This window comes from Notolepis coatsorum (assembly GCF_963971535.1).
Source record: "Notolepis coatsorum genome assembly, chromosome: 18".
Lineage (NCBI taxonomy): Eukaryota > Metazoa > Chordata > Actinopteri > Aulopiformes > Paralepididae > Notolepis > Notolepis coatsorum.
In genome coordinates, this window is record NC_140182.1 from 29,219,044 (window position 1) to 29,240,536 (window position 21,493).

Here is a 21,493-nt window from a genome sequence, read left to right on the forward strand (position 1 = left end):
TAGACCAATGAAAGAGGATATCCCTGGACTCCTTCCCCTGCAGGAGAGAGAGAGAGCTATAGCAGCAGTGCAGCTATAGGCACTTCAATTTGCTCAACTTTGTCGGCTTGAATACAGATGTATTGCAGAAAGGCCAGTGGAAATGCTGGCAGCACGTGGTGCATCTATACAGCTCCGGCAAAGATTTCCCATTTTGAATTGTGATATGCATGCATCTAGAAAAATAAAGGGCCTAATTGGTCAAATTGAACGTTCTTATATGATTCCAGACATAACTTTGACCACAAGACCACCTGACATACCCACATATGTAGTGTCTTATGTAGTCTTATGCATAATTGCACATAGTTCATGTATAATATTGTAAAATAGCTTAGACATAGCCTACTTGCATAGAATAGTCATGTATAATAATGTATAATATTGCTGGCTGTACAATACTGCTGTACAATACTGCTGTAGGCCTATAATACTGCTGTTCATATCCAGTATACACATATTTACATTAAACATAATATTCACCATTCCTTAATTACCATCATACCCACATCACATAGACTGTAGTGTATAGCACAGGGGTCAGCAACCTTTTTGACATGGAGTGCCTGTTTGAAATATAGTTGTAACTAGTGTGCCTCAACAATATTCCATGCATCGTACATTTTTTTCTCATAATCGGGTCTTTTTAATGATAATTTGTACATTATTACATCATTATTGTTATTGTTATTATTAACAATATTATTATGATGGTTGTATCAACCCTAAATCTGAGTTGGGGGGGGGGGAATGCAATGCAGACAAACAGCTGCATACAGTGCGACCATTTCACTCACATTTGCCCATTCATTTTTGGACACATCACACACCATCGGTGTGTGTACTGTACGTGTGCTGTCATAGCTCCACCTACAGGCCTAATGGAGAACACCAGGAGAACACCAGGATGTGAATGGAGGGTGAATGTGAGGTATATCGTGTAAATAAGTTTTGATTGATCGCAAGACTACACTGTACAAAAATAAATAATAATAAGTTACCAGAACTTAAAAATATTGAGTTCAGTTACTGTGCATTAAGGTTTTCAGTTTTCAATCCATAATAAGTTAACAGAAAAATAAGTACACAACCACATTATTTCAACCTAATAAAACTATGTTTATTGTCATTGTTTTAAGAACACAAGTTGACTTGGTAATACTCACATTTTGAGTAAAAAAAATGGCTTTTAACATGTGCAATGTGCAATGAAATAGAAAAATAAATAATAAAATGTGTTGATTAATCCCACTGGTCACAATGGTGACCGTAATAATGTTTTTGTTATAAGGCTCTGCAAATGTTACTGAATGATGTAGCAATGTATTTCCAGCTAAATTTAAATAATAAACAAATAAAGGGTCTCAATTAAATATGTGGTAGTAAAAATAACCTGTGGGAGGATTTCAACAAGATAAATGCGACAACAGTGCAAAATATTTCACTATAATATTTCAAAGCAAAAAAATAAATAAAAAATTATAATATATTTGTTTTTAATGCTGCCCCCTGTGCCTATGAAAATGCCCCGCGTGCCTATGCAGGCATGCGTGCCTAGGGTTGCCTACCCCTGGTATAGCATATAGCAAAAGTATACCGTTACCTGGCCTATGGGGACATTAATGTGTGTTGTCGGGCCTTACAAATACATTTGATTTTGATTTGATTATCAATAAGGTAGGATATCTGACTGGAACACACAAACACACTATTTTTTAAATCACATGCCATGAAACTAGAGGAGAGTCTAACTTCAAGAAACAGGCTGTTCATTCAACAATGTATGTATATTTCAGTTTGTGGAGTGAATATGAGTTGCATTGTTTTTTATTATTATTTATTTTCAATTTATGTTCGAAATAAATAAACGCATTCATTCAAGATATTGTGTGAGCAAAAGTATAGTTAATTTACTCATACAGTATGTACATCCTCTGGCCTTGCGCGGATCTCACAGCTGTGCCTGCACAGTGCAATACTCCAATTCAGCCATTGGGTGGGTGGCGCTGCTGAGTGGCCCTCACAGCGCCTGTCAGAGCGCGGCCCTGAGACTGCCGCTGGCTCTGCGGCTCTGCAGCGGCATGCTTCTCTGTAACGCGTTATTTTTTCCGTAGCCGCATTTCTCGGAGACGCTCTCTGATTGGCCGACGCCTGTTTCTACACTGGTTAAGCTTAGGCACTCTTTCGAAGTTGGTTAAGGTTAGAGTTTGTCTTAGACTTTAGAGCGTGACGGCAAGTTCTTTCGACGGTTAAGCTTAGGCACTCTTTCGAAGTTGGTTCAGGTTAGAGTTAGAGCATGGCGATAGAATGCCAGGTAGTTTGCAGGCTGTTCAACGCGGAAATGGGCAAAGCACAGCTCGTCACGCGGTTGGGCAAACATGTCAGTGGCCAATCAGAGAGCGTCTCCGAGAAATGCGGCTACGGAAAAGAATAACGCCTCTGTAACACACACAACAACCATAAACCCCTCCCATCTCAACAATCACTTTCTCTTTGAGAGAAAACGAAACTTACCAGCGTTGCTGCTGCTGCTGAATAGTTGAAAATGGCAGAGTGTGTTTCGGTAGATCCAGACCCGCTGTCTTGTTCTGTTTGCTTGGACACTCTGAAGGACCCGGTGACCATTCCCTGTGGTCACACCTATTGTATGGCATGCATCTCTGGCTTCTGGGACAGGAATAATAATAATAAACCAGTCTTCAGCTGTCCACAGTGCAGGCAGGCCTTCACACCAAGACCCGTTCTGAACAGGAACACTGTGCTGGTCGAACTGCTCGATAAGCTGAAGAAGGAGACAACAGCTCCAACCAGCTCCCCTGTCCTCTGTGCTGGGCCCGGAGACGTGGAGTGTGACATCTGTCCCGGTAGAAAGCTGAAAGCCGTCCAGTCCTGTCTGCAGTGCCTGGCTTCCTACTGTGAGAACCACCTCCAACCTCACAGAAACTCGCCTGTGTTTAAGAAGCACAAGCTGGTGAATGCCTCCTCGAACCTACAGGAGAAGTATATGTGTCCTTGTCACGACAAACTGCTGGAGGTCTACTGTCACACTGACCAGCAGTGCATATGTCTGCTGTGTGTGATGGATGAACACAAAGGCCACGATATCGTCTCGGCTGCGGCAGAGAGGACTGAGAAACAGGTAGGTTTTTACAGGACATTCACAGCCAAGAAAGAACAAATTACTTATTTTCAGTGGTGGAAAAAGTACACAGTTCTTTTACTTAAGTAAAAGTAGAAATACCCAGATAAATGAGTACTCTGGTAAAAGTCCTCCATTCAAATTCCACTTAAGTAAAAGTGGAGAAGTATTTGCAATTGAATGTAATTGCAAATTGAATGTAAAGTAAAAGTATGCATTCTACATGACGTTTGTCTATTATTCCAATGCTTGGGACGTCAAAAGGTTGTGTTAAAGTGGTATGTAAGTGTAACGGATGGTATCGTGAAGTGCAGTCAAGAAGGGTTGGGGTGAGTAGTGGTGCTATGGCCCTGGGTTAAACTCACTCTCATCCTCAAAAGACACAAACACGTTACAAAGACACGTTACAAAGCAGTGAGTTCACTTCTTGGTATAGCGGTCTGTGTTGTTGCCCTCGGCGTGGGAGACATGGGTTCGAAAAAGTTTGATGTGACAACTGACCACTGGCGTAACTCTCTCTCAATGTGTGCGGGGGACAGATTTGGGGGCGTGGCGAGTGACGGCGATGGGGGGGGGGGGTTAGGGGGGGGGCCGACCAGGGGTGCAATACCGCATTTTCCCAAGCGGTGGCGCCATTTCTCCATGTAAACGACACACTGAGTGAATGAATGAATGAAAACTTTATTTAACAGATTGCAGAATGGGTACAATACAGTACGGCTCAATACATACAATTGTTAAGGGGATGCAGACCTGAGAAAGACGTTTGTCTTGTTTCCATCAGGATCCCCCATTTTCAATTCATATAGACATTTATGAAATACACAACATACATGACATTTATGGCATAGGGACATATAGGTATTTAGTACTGATACACTGGGGCGACAGTGGCTCGGGAGGTAGAGCAGTCGTCTGGCAATCCGGAGGTTCCCGGTTCGATTCCCGCTCCTCCCGGGCAGCGTGTTGATGTGTCCTTGAGCAAGACACTTAACCCCTAATTGCTCCCGATGAGCAGGTTGGCACCTTGCATGGTTGCCTCCGCCGTTGGTGTGTGAATGTGTGAGTGAATGGGTAAAAATGTGAGTAACAAATTGTAAAGCGCTTTGGATAAAAGCGCTATATAAAAAAGCAGCCATTTACCATTTACCATTACATTTGTGACATAAACGTTTTAAGCGCCTTTGAGGTGCTTTGGTACCATGAGGTAAGCATAGTCATAGTACCCTTGAATGAGTGCTCCTGCCAGAGTCTTCAGGGTATTCTTGTTTACCAGAGAGGAGATCCGGTACAAGAATCTAGTTCGTTGGTTGACTTTTTTTGAGCTCATACAGAAACAAGTATTGTTGTGACAAATAATAAACAAATTTGAAAGGTTTATGGTGAAAGAACATTTATTATATGGTGCTTCAATTAGCAATTATGAACACAGTAATACAAGATATGCATGATAAAAAAAAATACATGCTAGGTTCCTGAGAAACACTACTATACAATATACAATTTTAGCTCTTAATGTATCTATCACCTTTATCTATCACCAATCACTTTTAATCAAATTTAATTACAGGTACAAAACATTAACATAAATCACTCTTATGCACTGGTACATAAGTTATATAACAAACCTGTTTCTATGTAGACTACTATACAATTTTAACTTTGTCATTATTATACTTAATGTATCTAAACTATATTATACAAGAGCCACATCTGTTCTTTCCTTAAAGTGACTTTATATACCTCATTCCTTTAAAGTGACTTCTCCATTATTTAAATTGACATTTTCACATTTAAACTCATCCAATGCTTCCAAAGACATGTTGTCTCCGATCATGGGCAGAGATGAATTCCTCACAGAGTTCTCTAATGTCAAAGGCATCAACTCTTTCTTGATGTATATGACAAACTGCCACACTGTTCAACCTTTTCTGCTTCATGGAGTTGCGAAGCCAGGTCTTCAACCTCCGGAGTCCGCTGAAACTCCTCTCAGCTTCAGCAGAGGATGAGGGAACAACCAGCAACAGCCTCACAAGGACCTCCACCTGATCAAAAAGACCTCTGACTTCAGGCAACATGCCTCTCAGGATGTCTGCAGCTTCTGTGCTTGATGCATAGGTGTTAGTTGCTTTGAACATGGCTAGCTGAACATCCAGCATCCTCCTGTTCATCTCTGGATACTTGTCCACAATGTCATCACTTTCTCCCCTAATAAGCACACCCTCCAACTTCTGAAGCACTTCAAAGCTTCTTTGATTAAACCGCTCTCGGAATTGCAGATCTGCTGTGTCCAGTATTTTGAAGAACTCCCCTCTGAAGAAGTCCACAGAAGTTGCTGGGACATGTGCTGCAGCGTCACCAGTTAGACGTTTTGGAGGGTTGCGGATACGAGGCATTTCCATCGGATCGATGTTTAGTGAGGTGACCACTGACCAGCTTTGCGGTGTTGTCAAATATCTGTGAATGAATGAAAATTTTATTTAACAGATTGCAGAATGGGTACAATACAGTACAGCTCAATACACACAATTGTTAAGGGGATGCAGACCAGAGAAAGAATTTAGTCTTGTTTACATTAGGGTCCCCCATTTTCAATTCATCATTATTAGTCAGGATTTTCAATTCTTAATGACATTTATGACATAGGATAGGGACATACATATATAGTACTGTTATATTTGTGACATATACCTGTTGGAATCTTTCCTCTGTTCGTTTCTTGTGGAGAGCTGTCTTGACACACTCTACTGCAGCCTGCATCCCTGTGATTGTGGTGGTTCGCCTTTGCAAGGATTTGTTGAGGCATTCCATTGCCTCAAGAACCTCCAAAGCAAGATGGAGTCCCAGAACTGTGTTTCCTTTCTGGAATCTGTCAAGCAGACCATTTGCCTTTGTAGCTGATTCAGAGCCAGTTGAAGCCATCTCTTCCAAGCTGAGTAACACTGCCGCATACTGATTGAGGACTGCATGCACTGCTGCGACTCGCACAGTCCACCGTGTAGGACACATCGGCTTCAGTGTGGTGAAGGATCCATGTGAAGATGTGGCAATGTTGCTGAAGATGTTCTTGAACTTGCCTGAAAGTCCAAACAGACGCCCCAATTCATGGACCCATTGCAGAGCATCACGGACTACAGATGAAGCTGTGCAAGTTGCCTGTGTTATCAAATTAACACAGTGAGGACCACAGTGTACATACAGAGCCAGTGGCTGTGCTTGTGAAATATAGGCTTGTGCACCAGAATATTTTCCGGACATGTTTGCTGCTCCATCATATGTCTGTCCCCGGAGCCCATCAAGAGACAAACCAAGACGAAGCAGCACATCTTTGGCTACATTTGCTAGGTTTTGTCCAGTTGTGAGCGACACTTCATATAAACCAACAAATTCTTCATGGGGAATAAGGTTGTGGTCAACATAGCGAAGACAGATTGATTCCTGTTCGGTCCCAGTGATGTCCTGTGTTCCATCAATAATGATGGAGTATTGCAACTGTGGTTGTGATCTGATTTCAGTGGCTATATCTCTAATGATGGATTTTGCCATTATGTTCAACATTTCATTTTGGATTTGGGGGCTTGTGTAATCGACACGTGAATTAAGCCACTCAAACAACTTGGAGTCATCAGCTGATCTCATCCTGAGTAACTGAGACAGATTTCCTTGATCTGATTCATGGCCTCTGAGAGCCAGACCTTGTCTGCCCAGGAATTGCACACTGCTCATGATCTTCTTCAAGCATGACATGGCTTTTTGCTGTGATGCTGCCAAAGCACTAGAAAGCTGAGCATTAATAGGATTTGGTTTCTGATAATGTTGCATAACTGCAAGCTTATGAGACTTGCTGTTTGTATGATCTGTAAATCTCTCCACAGCCTTTTTCCAGTTTCTGAATCCAGCAGAAACAAATGCTGGATCAGTGTATTTCGCCAGGGTAGACTTCTCACGTTGAAATGCTTTTGCACAATAAAAGCACAGGACTCCACTGTGTGTATGACTGTAGTGAATCCAAGAAAATGCTTTAAACCATTTCTCTTGGAAACGTAGCGTTTTGTTTGCCAGTGTTTGACCTGGTATTTCTCTTGGATTGGGCTGATATGGCTTATTTGCATCCACCTGCAGAATAAACAAACCCAAAAAGAGAGAAACCATTAGAACACGGGTATAGGTTTACTAACTTTATTTATTTGAACCATGGGGACAGCGTACATTAATAAAACATTAATGCACCAGTGTTCCATTCCCATTATTGATTGATTGATTGGAAATTGTATTAACAGATTGCAGAATGGGTACAATACAGTACGGCTCAATACACACAATTGTTAAGGGGATGCAGACCAGAGAAAGAATTTAGTCTTGTTTACATCAGGGTCCCCCATTTTCAATTCATCATTATTTTGTCAGGATGATTGCAATGAGTTTGTATCTTGTTTGCAAATGACTATGTCTTGCTGATGGACTCTGTAAACAGGCTATTGGGAATGGAATGCAACCCATCACATTCACAGGTTTGGTGTGAGTGCTCAGCCTGAGTACCGGTAATCAGACCATGACATCGTTCACACACCAAACCTGAGGGGAGGGGGCAGGGAGCTCTGTGTCTTCCATCTATCCAACCATCCACTACACAGTCAAATATGTATTTTGTTAAGACATTATTGTTACTTACATAATTTCTGTCATTCAGTGGTGGGGATAGTGCACGCTGCAGCTGTGCATCTACGTTTACAGGCACTGTCTGTGTGCTTTCAGAAGCCGTATTTGCATCCTCCTGCAGAATAAACAAACCCAAAAAGAGAGAAACCATTAGAACACGGGTATAGGTTTACTAACTTTATTTATTTGAACCATGGGGACAGCGTACATTAATAAAACATTAATGCACCAGTGTTCCATTCCTATTATTGATTGATTGATTGGAAATTGTATTAACAGATTGCAGAATGGGTACAATACAGTACGGCTCAATACACACAATTGTTAAGGGGATGCAGACCAGAGAAAGAATTTAGTCTTGTTTACATCAGGGTCCCCCATTTTCAATTCATCATTATTAGTCAGGATGATTACAATGGGGTTGTATCCAAGGACGGAACGAGGATGGAACGGACCCGAATGGTGAGTGAGAAAGCACCCTTAGTCTACATCCACCCTTTGTTGTTATTGCCTGCCCATTGTAAGCTTTCAGTTGTGACTTTTTCTGTGATTTTTCTAGGCTTCTCACTAAGTGCTTTGAGATTACTTTCATTTATTAAGTTAGCTTCAGCCCCTGTGTCAATTTTAAAGGTCACGATTGTCCCATTGACCATCAGTGGCACAATCCATCTGTCATCACCTACAGCGTTTACAGTATGGGCTGTATCCCGCAAATCTGAGGGCTGTGTGCTGTCAGCATCTGCCTCACGTGAAACCATACCAATAAACAATGCATCATCACTGTCAGTGTAATCCGTTTCTTGCAGTGTTCTCACACCCTGTCCTTTTTTCTTGGATAGACACATTCTTGCATAATGGTTTTGTCCCTTACATTTGGCACACATCTTCCCATAAGCAGGACATTGTCTTGGTTTGTGTTTTTCACCACACCTCTTACAATTGAACATCTCTCGGTCAGTGTCTTTAATGTTAGTTTTGTCATCCTTGTCTCTATATTTGCTCCATCGCCTTTCTTTCGCGGACAGGGCGTTCACTGCCTCGCTCTCCTGGCACTCTGCTCCGTGCGCATGCTCACTGAACGTAATTGAATGTTGACGCGCTAGCTCACTGGCTTGACATATCCGTATAGCGCACTCCAACGTGAGGTCTATTTCCCTCAACAATTTCTCCCTGATTTTCTTCTCATTAGTCCCCAACACTATCTGATCTCTTACCATAGAGTCTCTGAGAGCACCAAAATTGCAGGACTTTGCCTTTATCTTTAGATTGGTGAGAAAGTTATCAAATGACTCACCCGGGTTCTGAAAACGGCAACGAAAGATGTACCGCTAGTACGTTTAATTTTTTCTTGACAGGCAGTGCTCATCAAACTTTTTTATGACCTCGTCAAACTTGTCTTTGTCCTCGGGTTCAACATACTGTACATAAAGGTGTTGAAGACTTCTATTGCCTCTGTGCCGGCGATGGTGAGTAGCAGGCCATGTGAGCGGATCGGAGCGTGAGCGGCGCGGGGCGCGGAGCGGGCGGTTTTGACGTGAGCGAGGAGTGGGTTTTAAAATGGGTCGGCGCGACGTCCGGAGCGAGAGTTCTCCTCCGCTCCAATCCACTCCAGGTCGCTCACAGTGGTTTAACACTGTTGATGTAATATACATGCAAAAAAAAATCTGCCGAGCGATCTGGCGCGGGGCTCGATTCAAGGTGAGCGGGGAGCGAGCGGAGAGCGACTTGGGGGCGGGGTCAACATGATCGATTAGCGGAGCGGACCAAGCTTTGAAGAGCGGATTTCTCGGCCGCGCCGATCCGCTCACGTGGCCTGGTGAGTAGCATGGCTATTTTCCTCGCATCTACACTCTTGTCCACTCCAACAGCGGCGAGATACAGCAGGAATTGCTGTTTGAACGCTCTCCAATTTGCATCCACATTTCCCGTCCGTTTCAATGTGCCGGGCGGTTTAAATGCTTCCATCTTCTTGCTTTTACTCCTGGTACCATGTAAAGATTGTAGTCTACTATCAATAAGACACTTGGTTAGTTCTTTATGCTTGCTTCAGCCAGCTGTTTATTGTCTGCAGGTTGTACACCGGTGCCCTAATTATATAGCCCTACCAGTAACCATAGTAACAGCTTGCATGATGTTATACTGCCACTTAGTGGTAGCAGCTATGATAGCACTTATCATTACAGTGCCGACTCACCCGGATGCCTTGGGTGGAGTGGAGTGAGTTTAAGGAGGGAGAGTGTAACTGATGGTATCGTGAAGTGCAGTCACGAAGGGCTGGGGTGAGTAGCGGTGCTATGGGTTAAACTCACTCTCATCCTCAAAAGACACAGACACATTACAAAGCAGTGAGTTCACTTCGTTACAAAGCAGTGAGTTCACTTCTTGGTATAGCGGTCTGTGTTGTTGCCCGCGGCGTGGGATACCCGGGTTCGAAACTCCCTTGGGGCAGCGAAGTTTGAGGTGACGATGTGACAACTGTTACATATGTGGTCCAGTAATGCTGCTCTGATTAAAGGTGATGTTAAAGTGGTATGTGGTCCAGTTATGCTGCTCTGATTAAATGTCATGTTAAAGTGGTATGTGGTCCAGTTATGCTGCTCTGATTAAATGTCATGTTAAAGTGTTATGTAGTCCGGTTATGCTGCTCTGATTAAATGTCATGTTAAAGTGGTATGTAGTCCGGTTATGCTTCCCTGATTACGGCCTCTTGAAGTTGACAGGCTTCAGATTTGAAAGTACATAATCTTCATAATATTGTTGCCATGCAACATGCTATGCAAAATATTTTTCTTCAAAGTAACTACTTAACTGATGGGTTCAGATACATGTAGTGGAGTAAAAAGTTCAATATTTCCTTTGAAATGTCATGGAGTAAAAGTACAAAGTTCCCTAAAATGTAAATACTCACGTAAAATACAAGTAGCTCGAAATTGTACTTAAGTAAAAAAAAATACTTAGTTACGTTCCACCCCTGCCTTTTTTTGTGTAACGTGATTACTGTGTTACAGATTAGTGACATTTTATGATCAGATTACACACACACACACACACACACACACACACACACACACACACACACACACACACACACACACACACACACATAAATATATATATTTGTTTAAATTTGCACAGAATCTCACACATAATGCCAAGGCTCTAAAGTGTTTTGCACACATTCATTTAGTTTGAGAGTTAATTAGTCTGAATATGACCACCAGTGATCAGAGGACATTGAATCTTTGTGTTGTGTTAATTACAGCTAGATTAAATGAAGTAGATGAAGAAAACGGAGATAAGGATTGCAATAGGAATTGCTATTTTTCCACCTGCATCATTTCACTGAACTGTAATTGAACACAACACAAGGATTCAGTGTCCTCTGATGACATCACTGGTGGCCACATTCAGACTCACTAACTCAATAAATGTGTGCAAAACAGTTTAGAGCCTTGGGATATGTGTGAGATTATGTGCAAAATAAACCAGCGTTGTTTTTTGGTGAAGTGCCCCTTTAATGGAATATTACTTATTTACAGAAGCAAATAGGAGGGACGAAGGTCAAATATGAAGAGGAAATCAAAGCGGGCGAAGAGAAGGTCCAGAAGCTCAGGCATTCTATTCTGAGCCTAGCGGTGAGTGTTGGTATTGACTGTACAGTGATGGGGCTGCAATATTGGGGGGAGGGGGGGGTTATCAGATATACTGATATACCTTATATATTGAAATTCTTTATTTGGAATTACCCCTTGAGATGAACCATCTCGTATATCTAAAGGTATTCTGATATACCTTTACATAACCTTTACAACACACACAGACTCAGTCGTAAAGAAGGCGAAGCAGCGCCTCTAGGCATAAAAAGAAATATTGTTTGGTTCCTGTTGGTTGTCAGTTAAGGCCATGAGTAGGTAGGGAATTTATTTAATTTAATTTAATTTTTTATTTTATCTTCCCACGGCGACTATGGATAGGGAATTTCTTTATTTAATAAAAAATTTCACGACAACATGGATGCATGTACTCTGCCAGCATGTTTAATATCCATAATACTAAAGGTTTGACTAAGATTTTTATGAAATTGTATTGTGTACATTTTTATATATATATATATATATATATATATATATATATATATATTTTTTTTTGAACTCCATAAAATAAATTGGGTCGCACCTAAATCGGCAGGGTCGGTCGGCAAACCGGAACCAAACCATTATTTTTGTTAGGCCCTACCACCTGAGACAGTTAACCCATTCTCTGCCACCACTTTGACCATCCTAAACCATCCTCTGCCAGCGCTATTTGTCTATGGAGATGTTCACCTTCTTTGCAGGGCTATAACTTTTTAAATTGTATTGCTAAATTGACATTACTATGGCCCATTCAACATCAATTATCTATCGTTCAGGATGTAGGAACGTTTTACTTTTTCATTCATACATTCATACTAAAATACCGTCTAGAGTATAAATATGTTTTTATCTTTTTCTGCAGTATTTCATAGAACGTGAGATATAGGCATAAATGCATGTATTAGATTATCAAATGCAGTTTGATCCATATCCACGGTGTCTGTATTGAGCTCCGGGACGATAAACGAGTGGCCGGACGAAATTAGGGGACAGACCGAGCTCCAACGGGCACTTCAGGTTTGGCAACTCGCCGATCGGCCACAAGGTGGCAGTATTGAAGCGTTGCAGAGTTGTGCTGGCTCAGACAGCATCAGCCAAGACTCTGTGGGTGAAATATGAATACCATGACGAAAATATGAAATATTGATCTAAAACACGCCTCACGGCGTGATTGGCAGACAACGCATGGCGGAGAAACCCGCCTTAACACGTGATTGGTGGAGAATGGGTTAAGGAAGTTCAAAGTATCGGGGAAGATACTCCAGTCCTTCTACTCCGGAGCTGTAGAGAGCATCTTGACTGGAAACATCACTGCCTGGTATGGAAACAGCAAGGCACAGGACAAGAAGGCCCTACAGAGAGTGGTGCGCTCAGCTGAGCGTACTACGGGTATTGCACTACCACCCCTGCAGGTCTTATAATATAACAAGAGGTGCAAATCCAGAGCCTGCAGAATAATGAAGGACCCTCACCACCCCAACAACAGCCTGTTCAAGCTGCTGCGGTCAGGCAAACGCCTGCGAACACCAGCAACTAGGACAGAGAGACTTCGGTTCAGCTTCTTCCCCCAGGCCATCAGAGTCTTGAACACTGAACTCTCCACACACAAGCACACATGAGCACACACACAACACACACACTGCATACGCTCACACACTAGTAGTCACTTTAGCATGAACACACACACACATGCTGCACACGCTCACACTCAACGGTCACTTTACACAATGAAAGGTCACTTTAAAAGGATATAGCAAGCTAGCAATAAGGACACATACCGGTAGTATAACTGTAGAGTGTAGATTGTATTGTATAGCATTGTATAGTAGTGTACATAAGACCCAGTGCCTCATCCGTAGCTAACAGTCTATTGCACTATCGCAGGACCTTAGCATGTCTTACCATGCTTTTTGTAAACTTTATGTACATATACCTGTTATGTCTATTCTTATTACTTGTATTATTGCACAAAATGTTTTATTCTCATCCTATTCTTATTATTGTATTATTGCACAATCGTTGCGGGCAAGACCCCCCGCATTTCACTGTATGCTTGTATGCCGTGACAAATAAAACTCTTGACTTGACTTGACTTGACTTGTATATCAGAATACCTTTACAGATATAATGTATATCAAGTTTTGATTATAATAATCATGATCAGCAGATCATTACTACTGTTGAAACCGTTAGTCATTGATCAGCAGATCAGTAACCCTTTCACTACCACACTACCAAAGGGTTAACCCTTTCACTGTGACAATACATAATGTTAACCCTTTCACTGCCACACGACAAAGGGTTAACCGTCTGTGTAGTGTGGTAGTGAAAGGGTTCAAAACCCTCCCTCATCCTATTTCCCGTGTCTCCCTCCTGTTGGACCTCAGGTCTGGGCCCAGGCGCTGGTGGAGGAGAGTGGCAGAGTGTGTGCGAGCGTGGTGTGCACTGCTGAGAGGATGCGCGGCGAGGTGGAGGCGCTGGTCAGGACCCAGGAGGAGGCTGCAGCGGGTCGGGCGGGAGAGCAGCTCAAACAGCTGGAACGAGACCTTTCTGACCTGAGGGCCAAAGACGCAGAGTTGACTGAGTTTTCAAAAACACAAGACCACATCCAATACCTTCAGGTGATGTCGGCTATGTTTGTGGAGCTGTTATATTATTTATATAGTTGATAGGCCAAATTATAATATGATCGACCAGATCCAATTGTGTTTAGGAAAAAACGCACGATGAACAGGAAGTGACGTGTTACTTGTGTCGTTTCATGGTGGCACTATTCTCACAAAACACAAACAAAAACACAAGGACTCGGGTCGCTTTCACACAGGGGCTGTTTGGTCCGGACTTTCGGACCAGAATTCGATAGTCCGGTTTTTCAGGTTTGTGTGAATGCGCGTCGAACTCGGTCCGCGGACCAAGCAGGCGAACTCTGGTCCGCCTGAAAACGTAGGTCTCGGTTCGGCTTCATCGAACCAAACGTAGGAAGTCACCTGATAAACCATCTTGGGTATATTATTACCGCAGCGCGCATTCACTGCAAAACAAGCACACTGCATCTATCTATCTATCTATCTATCTACTGTGCATCTTGGGGTAGAACAAGGAAGAAAAAAAACACAGCTGTTATTATTATTAATATTACCGCAGTGCGCATTCACTGCAAAACAAGCACACTGCATCTATCTATCTATCTATCTATCTATCTATCTATCTATCTATCTATCTATCTATCTATCTATCTACTGTGCATCTAGGGGTAGAACAAGGAAGAAAAAAAACACAGCTGTTATTATTATTAATATTACCGCAGTGCGCATTCACTGCAAAACAAGCACACTGCATCTATCTATCTATCTACTGTGCATCTTGGGGTAGAACAAGGACGAAAAAAAACAGCTGTTATTATTATTAATATTACCGCGGTGCGCATTCACTGCAAAACAAGCACACTGCATCTATCTATCTATCTACTGTGCATCTTGGGGTAGAACAAGGAAGAAGAAAAAACAGCTGTTATTATTATTAATATTACCGCGGTGCGCATTCACTGCAAAACAAGCACACTGTGTAAACATGTCTCGTGGACAGACTTGGGGGGCTGAAGACCAAATAAAACAGCTGCTTGTGGGGAATGTGGGCACTCACAAAAACAACGAGGTGTACAAGTTGTTTAGCGAGAGGATGGCGGTAATGGGAATTATAATCGAACGATGGATCAATGCCACGTCTCTGCTACTATCACGCTCACGCAGTTTGTGTTGACGCGCATTTCACTTCCTGAAAGGGAGGGATTTCCACTCTCCATTGTGTCCAATAGACGAGCGCCCTTTTCGACCGCGTGACATTGTTCAGATAGTTCGGTGCATAGGGTGCGCCTCACAGATTTTAGTGTGAACGCAGGTGAACCAAATGAAGAATGCAACAATGTTGCAACTTCACCACCAGAACCGCACAGAGTCCACCAAAACTATATGTGAAAGCGACCTCAGATGTGAAGTACATTTCATGCGAGCCACTACTGGGGGGACTGGCTGTTCGGGGGGGGGGGGGGGGGGGGGGGTTCACATGCTTTTGAGCAACACTGTACTTATTGTACTTATTTTATGCCTATTCTTATGTCTGCACTTTCTACATTGCACTACTTTTATTGACTTTTATACCTATTATTACGGTATGTCTGCAATGCTTTTATTCTATCAACTGTATGCTAAATGTTATGCCTATCTTCATTTTATGCTATTTGCTGTGAAGCACTTTGAGCTGCAATCCATGTATGAATTAATATTATTATTATTATTATTACTAGGCGCAGAGTGGCTAACTGTGAGTGAGTTAGTGACATTGCTGGTCATATAGATGCGCTTCACAGGGTTAACATACAGTCTCCCATTATGTGCAGGAAGGAGTGTTGACTGCACAATATGGGGACATTAAAGGTGCTATAGAAGATAACATACTGTAGATAAAATTTTTATGTAGACTAATAAAATATAAATTAAAATATATATAATAATAATAGAAAGGCGCAGAATAAAAAAAGATTGCTTTTCCCCCAAAGAAATGTTTAATTTACAAAATGTTGGCGGGTCCAAAATTAATGTTGTTGTTTACATGTTGCAGGCATGTATCCCCTCCCTACTTCCCAGTTCCCCACATCGAATGCACCCGATTGGATAAACGTGCTACTAGTTGAGACATGCTGGTGCTCTAGTGGGACATCTAGTGGCTCGATGTTATCTATAGCACCTTTAACGTTTTCTAATCTGAATCTGTTTCCAATGTAGAATTTCCAGTCTTTCTGCGACCTTTCCGGATCTGTGAGTACCATCCAGAGTACCACTTTCTACCCCGACTCATCGTTTGACGATGTGAAGAAACTGGTTTCCACACTGACAACACAAGTCAACAGTATTTTCGGCGAGACGTGGGATCAGATCTCTGAAAAGGGTGAGGTCACAATGTGAGGGGAAACAAATCCACGTGACACAGTTCTACAACGCTCGTGTCTAGGGCGGCTAGGTGGTGTAGTGGGCAAGGCGCTCGCCATCAACGCTGGAGACGCTGGGTTCGAATCCAGCTCTCGGCGTTGCTATCAGCTTGGCTGGTCGTTCATACTAACACAATTGGCAGTGTTAGGGGTGGGAAAGCTGATGGGTGGGTCCTGGGCGTTGTGGACAGCGACCCCTACAGTTCGGTCGGGGCGCCTGCACAGCGAGGGTAGGATCTGGAGGGAGGTAGTGTGACCTTCCACACGTTACACTCTCCCGGTGAGAATCTGCGCTGCCAGGCTGGCTGCCGGCTGGCTGCACATGCGTCGGAGGAAAGCATGTGACAGTCTCCGGCCTCCCGGACCAACAGTAGGGGGGAGTGCGCAACAACCAGGAAGGGGGTTGGGAATTGGCATAACGACTAAAACAGTGGGATGGGAGACAAATCTGAAAAAAGGAGGGGGGGGGGGGGGGAAAGATAATAATAAAACCTCTGCATCTTGTATTCCAGTGAAAAAATTACAAATTGTTCGAGTTCTTAAACCGAAGACCAGAGAGGAGTGCTTGGAATGTGAGTAACAACTGGACCCTCACATTTACACAAATCATACTAGGTTTTCTTTGTAGTTTATTTACATAAATCATACTAGGTGTTCTTTGTAGATTATTTATATAAATCATACTAGGTTTCCTCTGTTTATTTACATAAATCATATTGTTCTCTCTGTATACGTTACAGTTGAACAAAGCAGTCAAATGTGGCAGCACCCCAGAACAGACAGACACAGGAGACAGATGCATAAATAAACCAGATTTAATAAGATATAATTAAGGGGGGGGGGACTATCCTTTACAAACGGGGCCTACGTGGGGCGAGTGTGTGGATGCCAGCGAAAATGTTAATGAGGTGTGTGTAAGACAATTTACCGTATGGGTGCGTGCGTCTAGCGTGCAAAACGAATGTGGTGTGGTTATGTAGATGCGCAGGGCTGTTGTTCGTGCGTGTGTACTAACCAGTCCAGTATAGCAGGGGGGGGGCTTATCCAGGGAGTGAGTCCGTCTGTGAGGAGAGGGGGGAGAAGTCCAGAGGTGCGAGTGGGGGAGAGAGAGCGAGGGGACAGTGACACTGGTTAGGGAAACAAAAGAACAAAACACTGGGGAAACAAAATAACAAAGCCGGGTTTGATTTTCTACATGAGAGAGATATGCTAGGACTTGAATATACTTTAGGTTGACCAACCACAAGTGATCAGTACGATCAAGCACTGAGCGACGGACTGTCGGGCTTCTTATGCGGCAGGTGTCTCTGTCTCAGAGTGCGCCCAGCTGCTCCAGATTGCGCTTGATTAGGCCTGACGTGACGAGTTGTGACGAGGTGGGAGTCGCAACAGTAATAAATCATATTGCTTCCCCCCCCCCCAAAAAATATTTTATTTACAAAATGTTGGCGGGTCCAAAATTAACGTTGTTGTTTACACGTTGCATGTATCCCCTCCCTACTTCCCAGTTCCCCACATCGAATGCACCCGATTGGATAAACGTGCTGCTAGCGGAGACATTCTGGTGCTCTAGTGCAGTGCTTCTCAAACTTTTTCTGTCAGGCCCCCCTTTGGCGGACCAAAATATTTTGCCCCCCCTCGCCCCAACAAAATAGTCATGAAATGGGCCATGTTTAAATTTATTGAAATAACACCAATATCGTGACCTTTCAAATTGGCCCTATATTTTGTTTTCAGAGCTGTCATGGATGAAAAGCCAGCTTCACACAGATACTGTATGTGGTGCTGAATGGTATCAACACCTTAACTGCTGCATCATGAGATACTTGGTGGGCCATGAGATGAGATACTTGGTACTCAGCACCACACTCTGAAACTAGCTCTCTAGGTGGTATCAGATGAGATTTCAAAGAGTTCTTCCAAGAGTTTGGATGGAGATGTGTCAGGAAGCTTTGTCTCAATGTTGTCTGTAAAGGTTTTTTTTTTATCCAGAGTAACTTGGTGATCTTTTTCTGTGTTTTATTAAATAATGATTTTCAGATTTTGAGAAATGGTATTTTCATGGAGAACAGTGCAGCTGCAACAGATAGCACTTTAGTGATAATTTTCTGGAATAATTTTTTATTATTTTTTTTAAATCTCAAGGCCCCCCCTGTCATGCTTCTGCGCCCCCCCCCCTGGGGGGCGCGCCCCCCACTTTGAGAAACACTGCTCTAGTGGGACATCTAGTGGCTCGATGTTATCTATAGCACCTTTAACGTTTTCTAATCTAAAGTCGTATCCGTTTCCTCCCTCAAGATCTCTGCCGGCTCACGGTGGATCCCGACACGGCGTGCCAGACACTGAGCGTGTCCCAGGGGGACAGGAAGGTGGAGTGGAGCGACAGGATGCAGGCGGATCCTCGTCTGGAGAGATTCACCCACTTTGACCAAGTGCTGTGCAGAGAGGCTCTCTCCGGCACCTGCTACTGGGAGGTCGAGTGTAAGGGCTTCTTTAGCGTCGCGGTGGCATACGGGAGCATCGCGAGGAGCGGGGAGGGCGGTGAGTGTAGATTTGGAGGCAGTGATCGGTCCTGGAGTTTGGAGTGCTCTCCCTCCACTGGCTTTTTCCTCCACGATAACGTCCGCACGACGATCAAGAGGTACATACGTCCCAGCAGGGTAGGGGTCCACCTGGACCAGGAGGCAGGGACTCTGTCCTTTTACAGCATTGGTAAAAAAGTCACCTGCCTTCACAAAGTCCAGACCGCCTTCAGTCAGCCTCTGTACGCCGGCTTCAGGCTGGGGCTGGACTCGTATGTGAGGATCTGTGATATGTGAGGATAATATCGTACCAGTAGCACGGGTTAGAGTTGGGAAGTGACTGGTTACCTCTGTTGTTTATTTAAATAAATCATACTAGGCTTCCTCTGTAGTTTATTTACATAAATCATACTAGGTTTTCTCTGTATAAATCATACTAGGTTTTCTCTGTAGTTTATTTACATAAATCATACTAAAGTCATAGGTTTTCTCTGTATAAATCATACTAGGTTTCCTCTGTAGTTTATTTACATAAATCATATTAAGTTGCCTCTAGTTTATTTACATAAATCATACAGTTTCCTCTGTAGTTTATTTACACAAATCATATTAAGTTGCCTCTGTAGTTTCAATCAATCAATCAAATTTATTTGTATAGCATGTTTAAACATGACGCTTGTCAACCAAAGTGATTCACATAGCTAAGCTAAGTACAAAGAAAAGTATAAAATAAACAGAAAAATAAAATCAACGGATAGACAAAGGAAAAACAGAACAACACATCAACAAGTACGGCAAGAGTCAGAGAAGGCCAGGCGTCGCGATATAGGTGGGTTTTGAGTTTTGATTTAAAAGACTATGGAGGGGGCAGATTTGATGGACATGGGGAATTTATTTACATAAATCATACAGTTACCTCTGTAGTTCATTTACATAAATCATAAGGTTTCCTCTGTAGTTAATTTACATAAATCATACTGTTTCCTCTGTCGTTTATTTACATAAACGATGGAACATATTCTTAATGCCATCTTGTTGGCACTTTAAAGGACTATACCAGTGTTACTACATGTCACTTTTTAAGGGTGAATTCCCCACGTGGCTCAAGGAATCAAACATCTTCCAAGTGACATTATACATGTAGCCTAAATTATCAAGCGATAAATAAATTGTCACAGTTGCTATGTTTTTGAACCCTTAAATTAAAAGTGCTATAGATAACATTCAGTCACTAGATGTCGCACTAGAGCACCAGCAGGTGCATTCCACTGGGGAAATGGGAAGTAGGGAGATGATACATGCCTGCAACATATAAACAACAACATTCACTTTGGACCCACAAACATCTTTTAAATGATACATTCATTATTCAATAATGTTTTGGGGTAAAAGCAATACTTTTATTCCACACCTTTCTAACTTATTTTCTTTTTAGTTTAAATTAACACTTTGATCGCTGGGGTTAAATTCATAATTTACCATCCCTCGCCAGCCCTATTTAACATGGAGAAGTTCCCCTTCTTTGCAGGGCTATAACTTTTTAAATTGTATTGCTAAATTGACATTACTATGGCCCATTCAACGTCCTATATCTATTGTTCAGGGTGTAGCAACGTTATACTTTTTCATTCACATATTCATACTAAAATACGGTCTAAAGTAGTATGTTTTTATCGTTTTCTGCAGCTTTCTCCAGAACTTGATTTATAGCCCCAAATGCATTATATTGATGATGAAATACAGTTTGATAGGAATCTGTGCGAGATAAAAACCGTTCGACATCCAGTGTGTCAAGATGGAGTCCTGCTAACGATAGCGAGTGCCCGGACGAAATATGGGTGAGCACCACTTCATCCGCATCACTTCCTGTTTGGGCGATCGGCCGATTAAAGTGTTAATCTATTGACAGCATAATTTTTTTTATGATTACTCCACATAAAGATTTTTATCTATAGCACCTTTAACAAAATTGTAGCAAACTAGCTGCGTTACTTGTTTGATATCCTTTAGAACTACTGACGACAGATTGATGGGCCAAACACCTGAGTAGATGATGCAATTTCGTCAGGGAAGCAGGTTGGATATCTGTTGATAGAGTAGATGATACAGTAGGTTCTATTGAGGCTCGTTGAGGTTAGATGATACAGTAGGTTCTATTGAGGCTCGTTAAGGTTAGATGATACAGTAGGTTCTATTGAGGCTCGTTGAGGTTAGATGATACAGTAGGTTCTATTGAGGCACGGTGAGGTTATTTGATGCAATCTCTTCAGCGAAGCAGGTTGGATATCTGTTAGAGGGGCTTTAGTAATAAGTTTAGTCATATTAAACAATGGTTCTAACATATTGGGCAATTTTACATCAACATTGCCTCTATGAATGAGATTCAATAAGATTGAAAAACACAATTTTCATTGTACTGAATCTTTAATGAATAAAATTAAATATGTTCAAGTTTAGTTGTGTGTTTTGATTTTATTATGCTCTTTAGGCTGCGCTCTGCAGTCGCATCAGTGAC

The 21,493-nt window shown here is 42.4% G+C and overlaps 1 protein-coding gene across 2 annotated transcripts; it reads left to right on the plus strand.

Annotated features, from left to right (window-relative positions):
• Positions 1-2,583: 2,583 nt before the first annotated feature.
• On the plus strand, positions 2,584-21,418 carry LOC311245610 (tripartite motif-containing protein 16-like). Of its 2 annotated transcripts, XR_014620751.1 has the most exons (7): positions 2,584-3,178; positions 11,377-11,472; positions 13,860-14,093; positions 16,254-16,416; positions 16,969-17,028; positions 18,755-19,591; positions 19,924-21,418. XR_014620751.1 is itself a non-coding variant. In XM_084335518.1 (6 exons), the coding sequence occupies exons 1-6, from the start codon at positions 2,585-2,587 to the stop codon at positions 19,273-19,275; spliced, it is 1,668 nt and encodes a 555-aa protein (XP_084191644.1). In that variant the 5' UTR covers position 2,584; the 3' UTR covers positions 19,276-21,418. The 2 variants fall into 2 exon arrangements, 1 of the variants encoding a protein (XP_084191644.1); XM_084335518.1 differs by having other exon boundaries at positions 18,755-21,418.
• Positions 21,419-21,493: the final 75 nt, after the last annotated feature.

Excerpts from the sequence above, each read along its gene's own strand:
- LOC311245610 (XM_084335518.1), top strand. The coding sequence starts at position 2,585 with ATGGCAGAGTGTGTTTCGGTAGATCCAGACCCGCTGTCTTGTTCTGTT. Across the intron at positions 3,179-11,376 it reads CAGAGAGGACTGAGAAACAG|AAGCAAATAGGAGGGACGAA; the intron begins GTAGGTTTTTAC and ends ACTTATTTACAG. Across the intron at positions 11,473-13,859 it reads ATTCTATTCTGAGCCTAGCG|GTCTGGGCCCAGGCGCTGGT; the intron begins GTGAGTGTTGGT and ends GTTGGACCTCAG.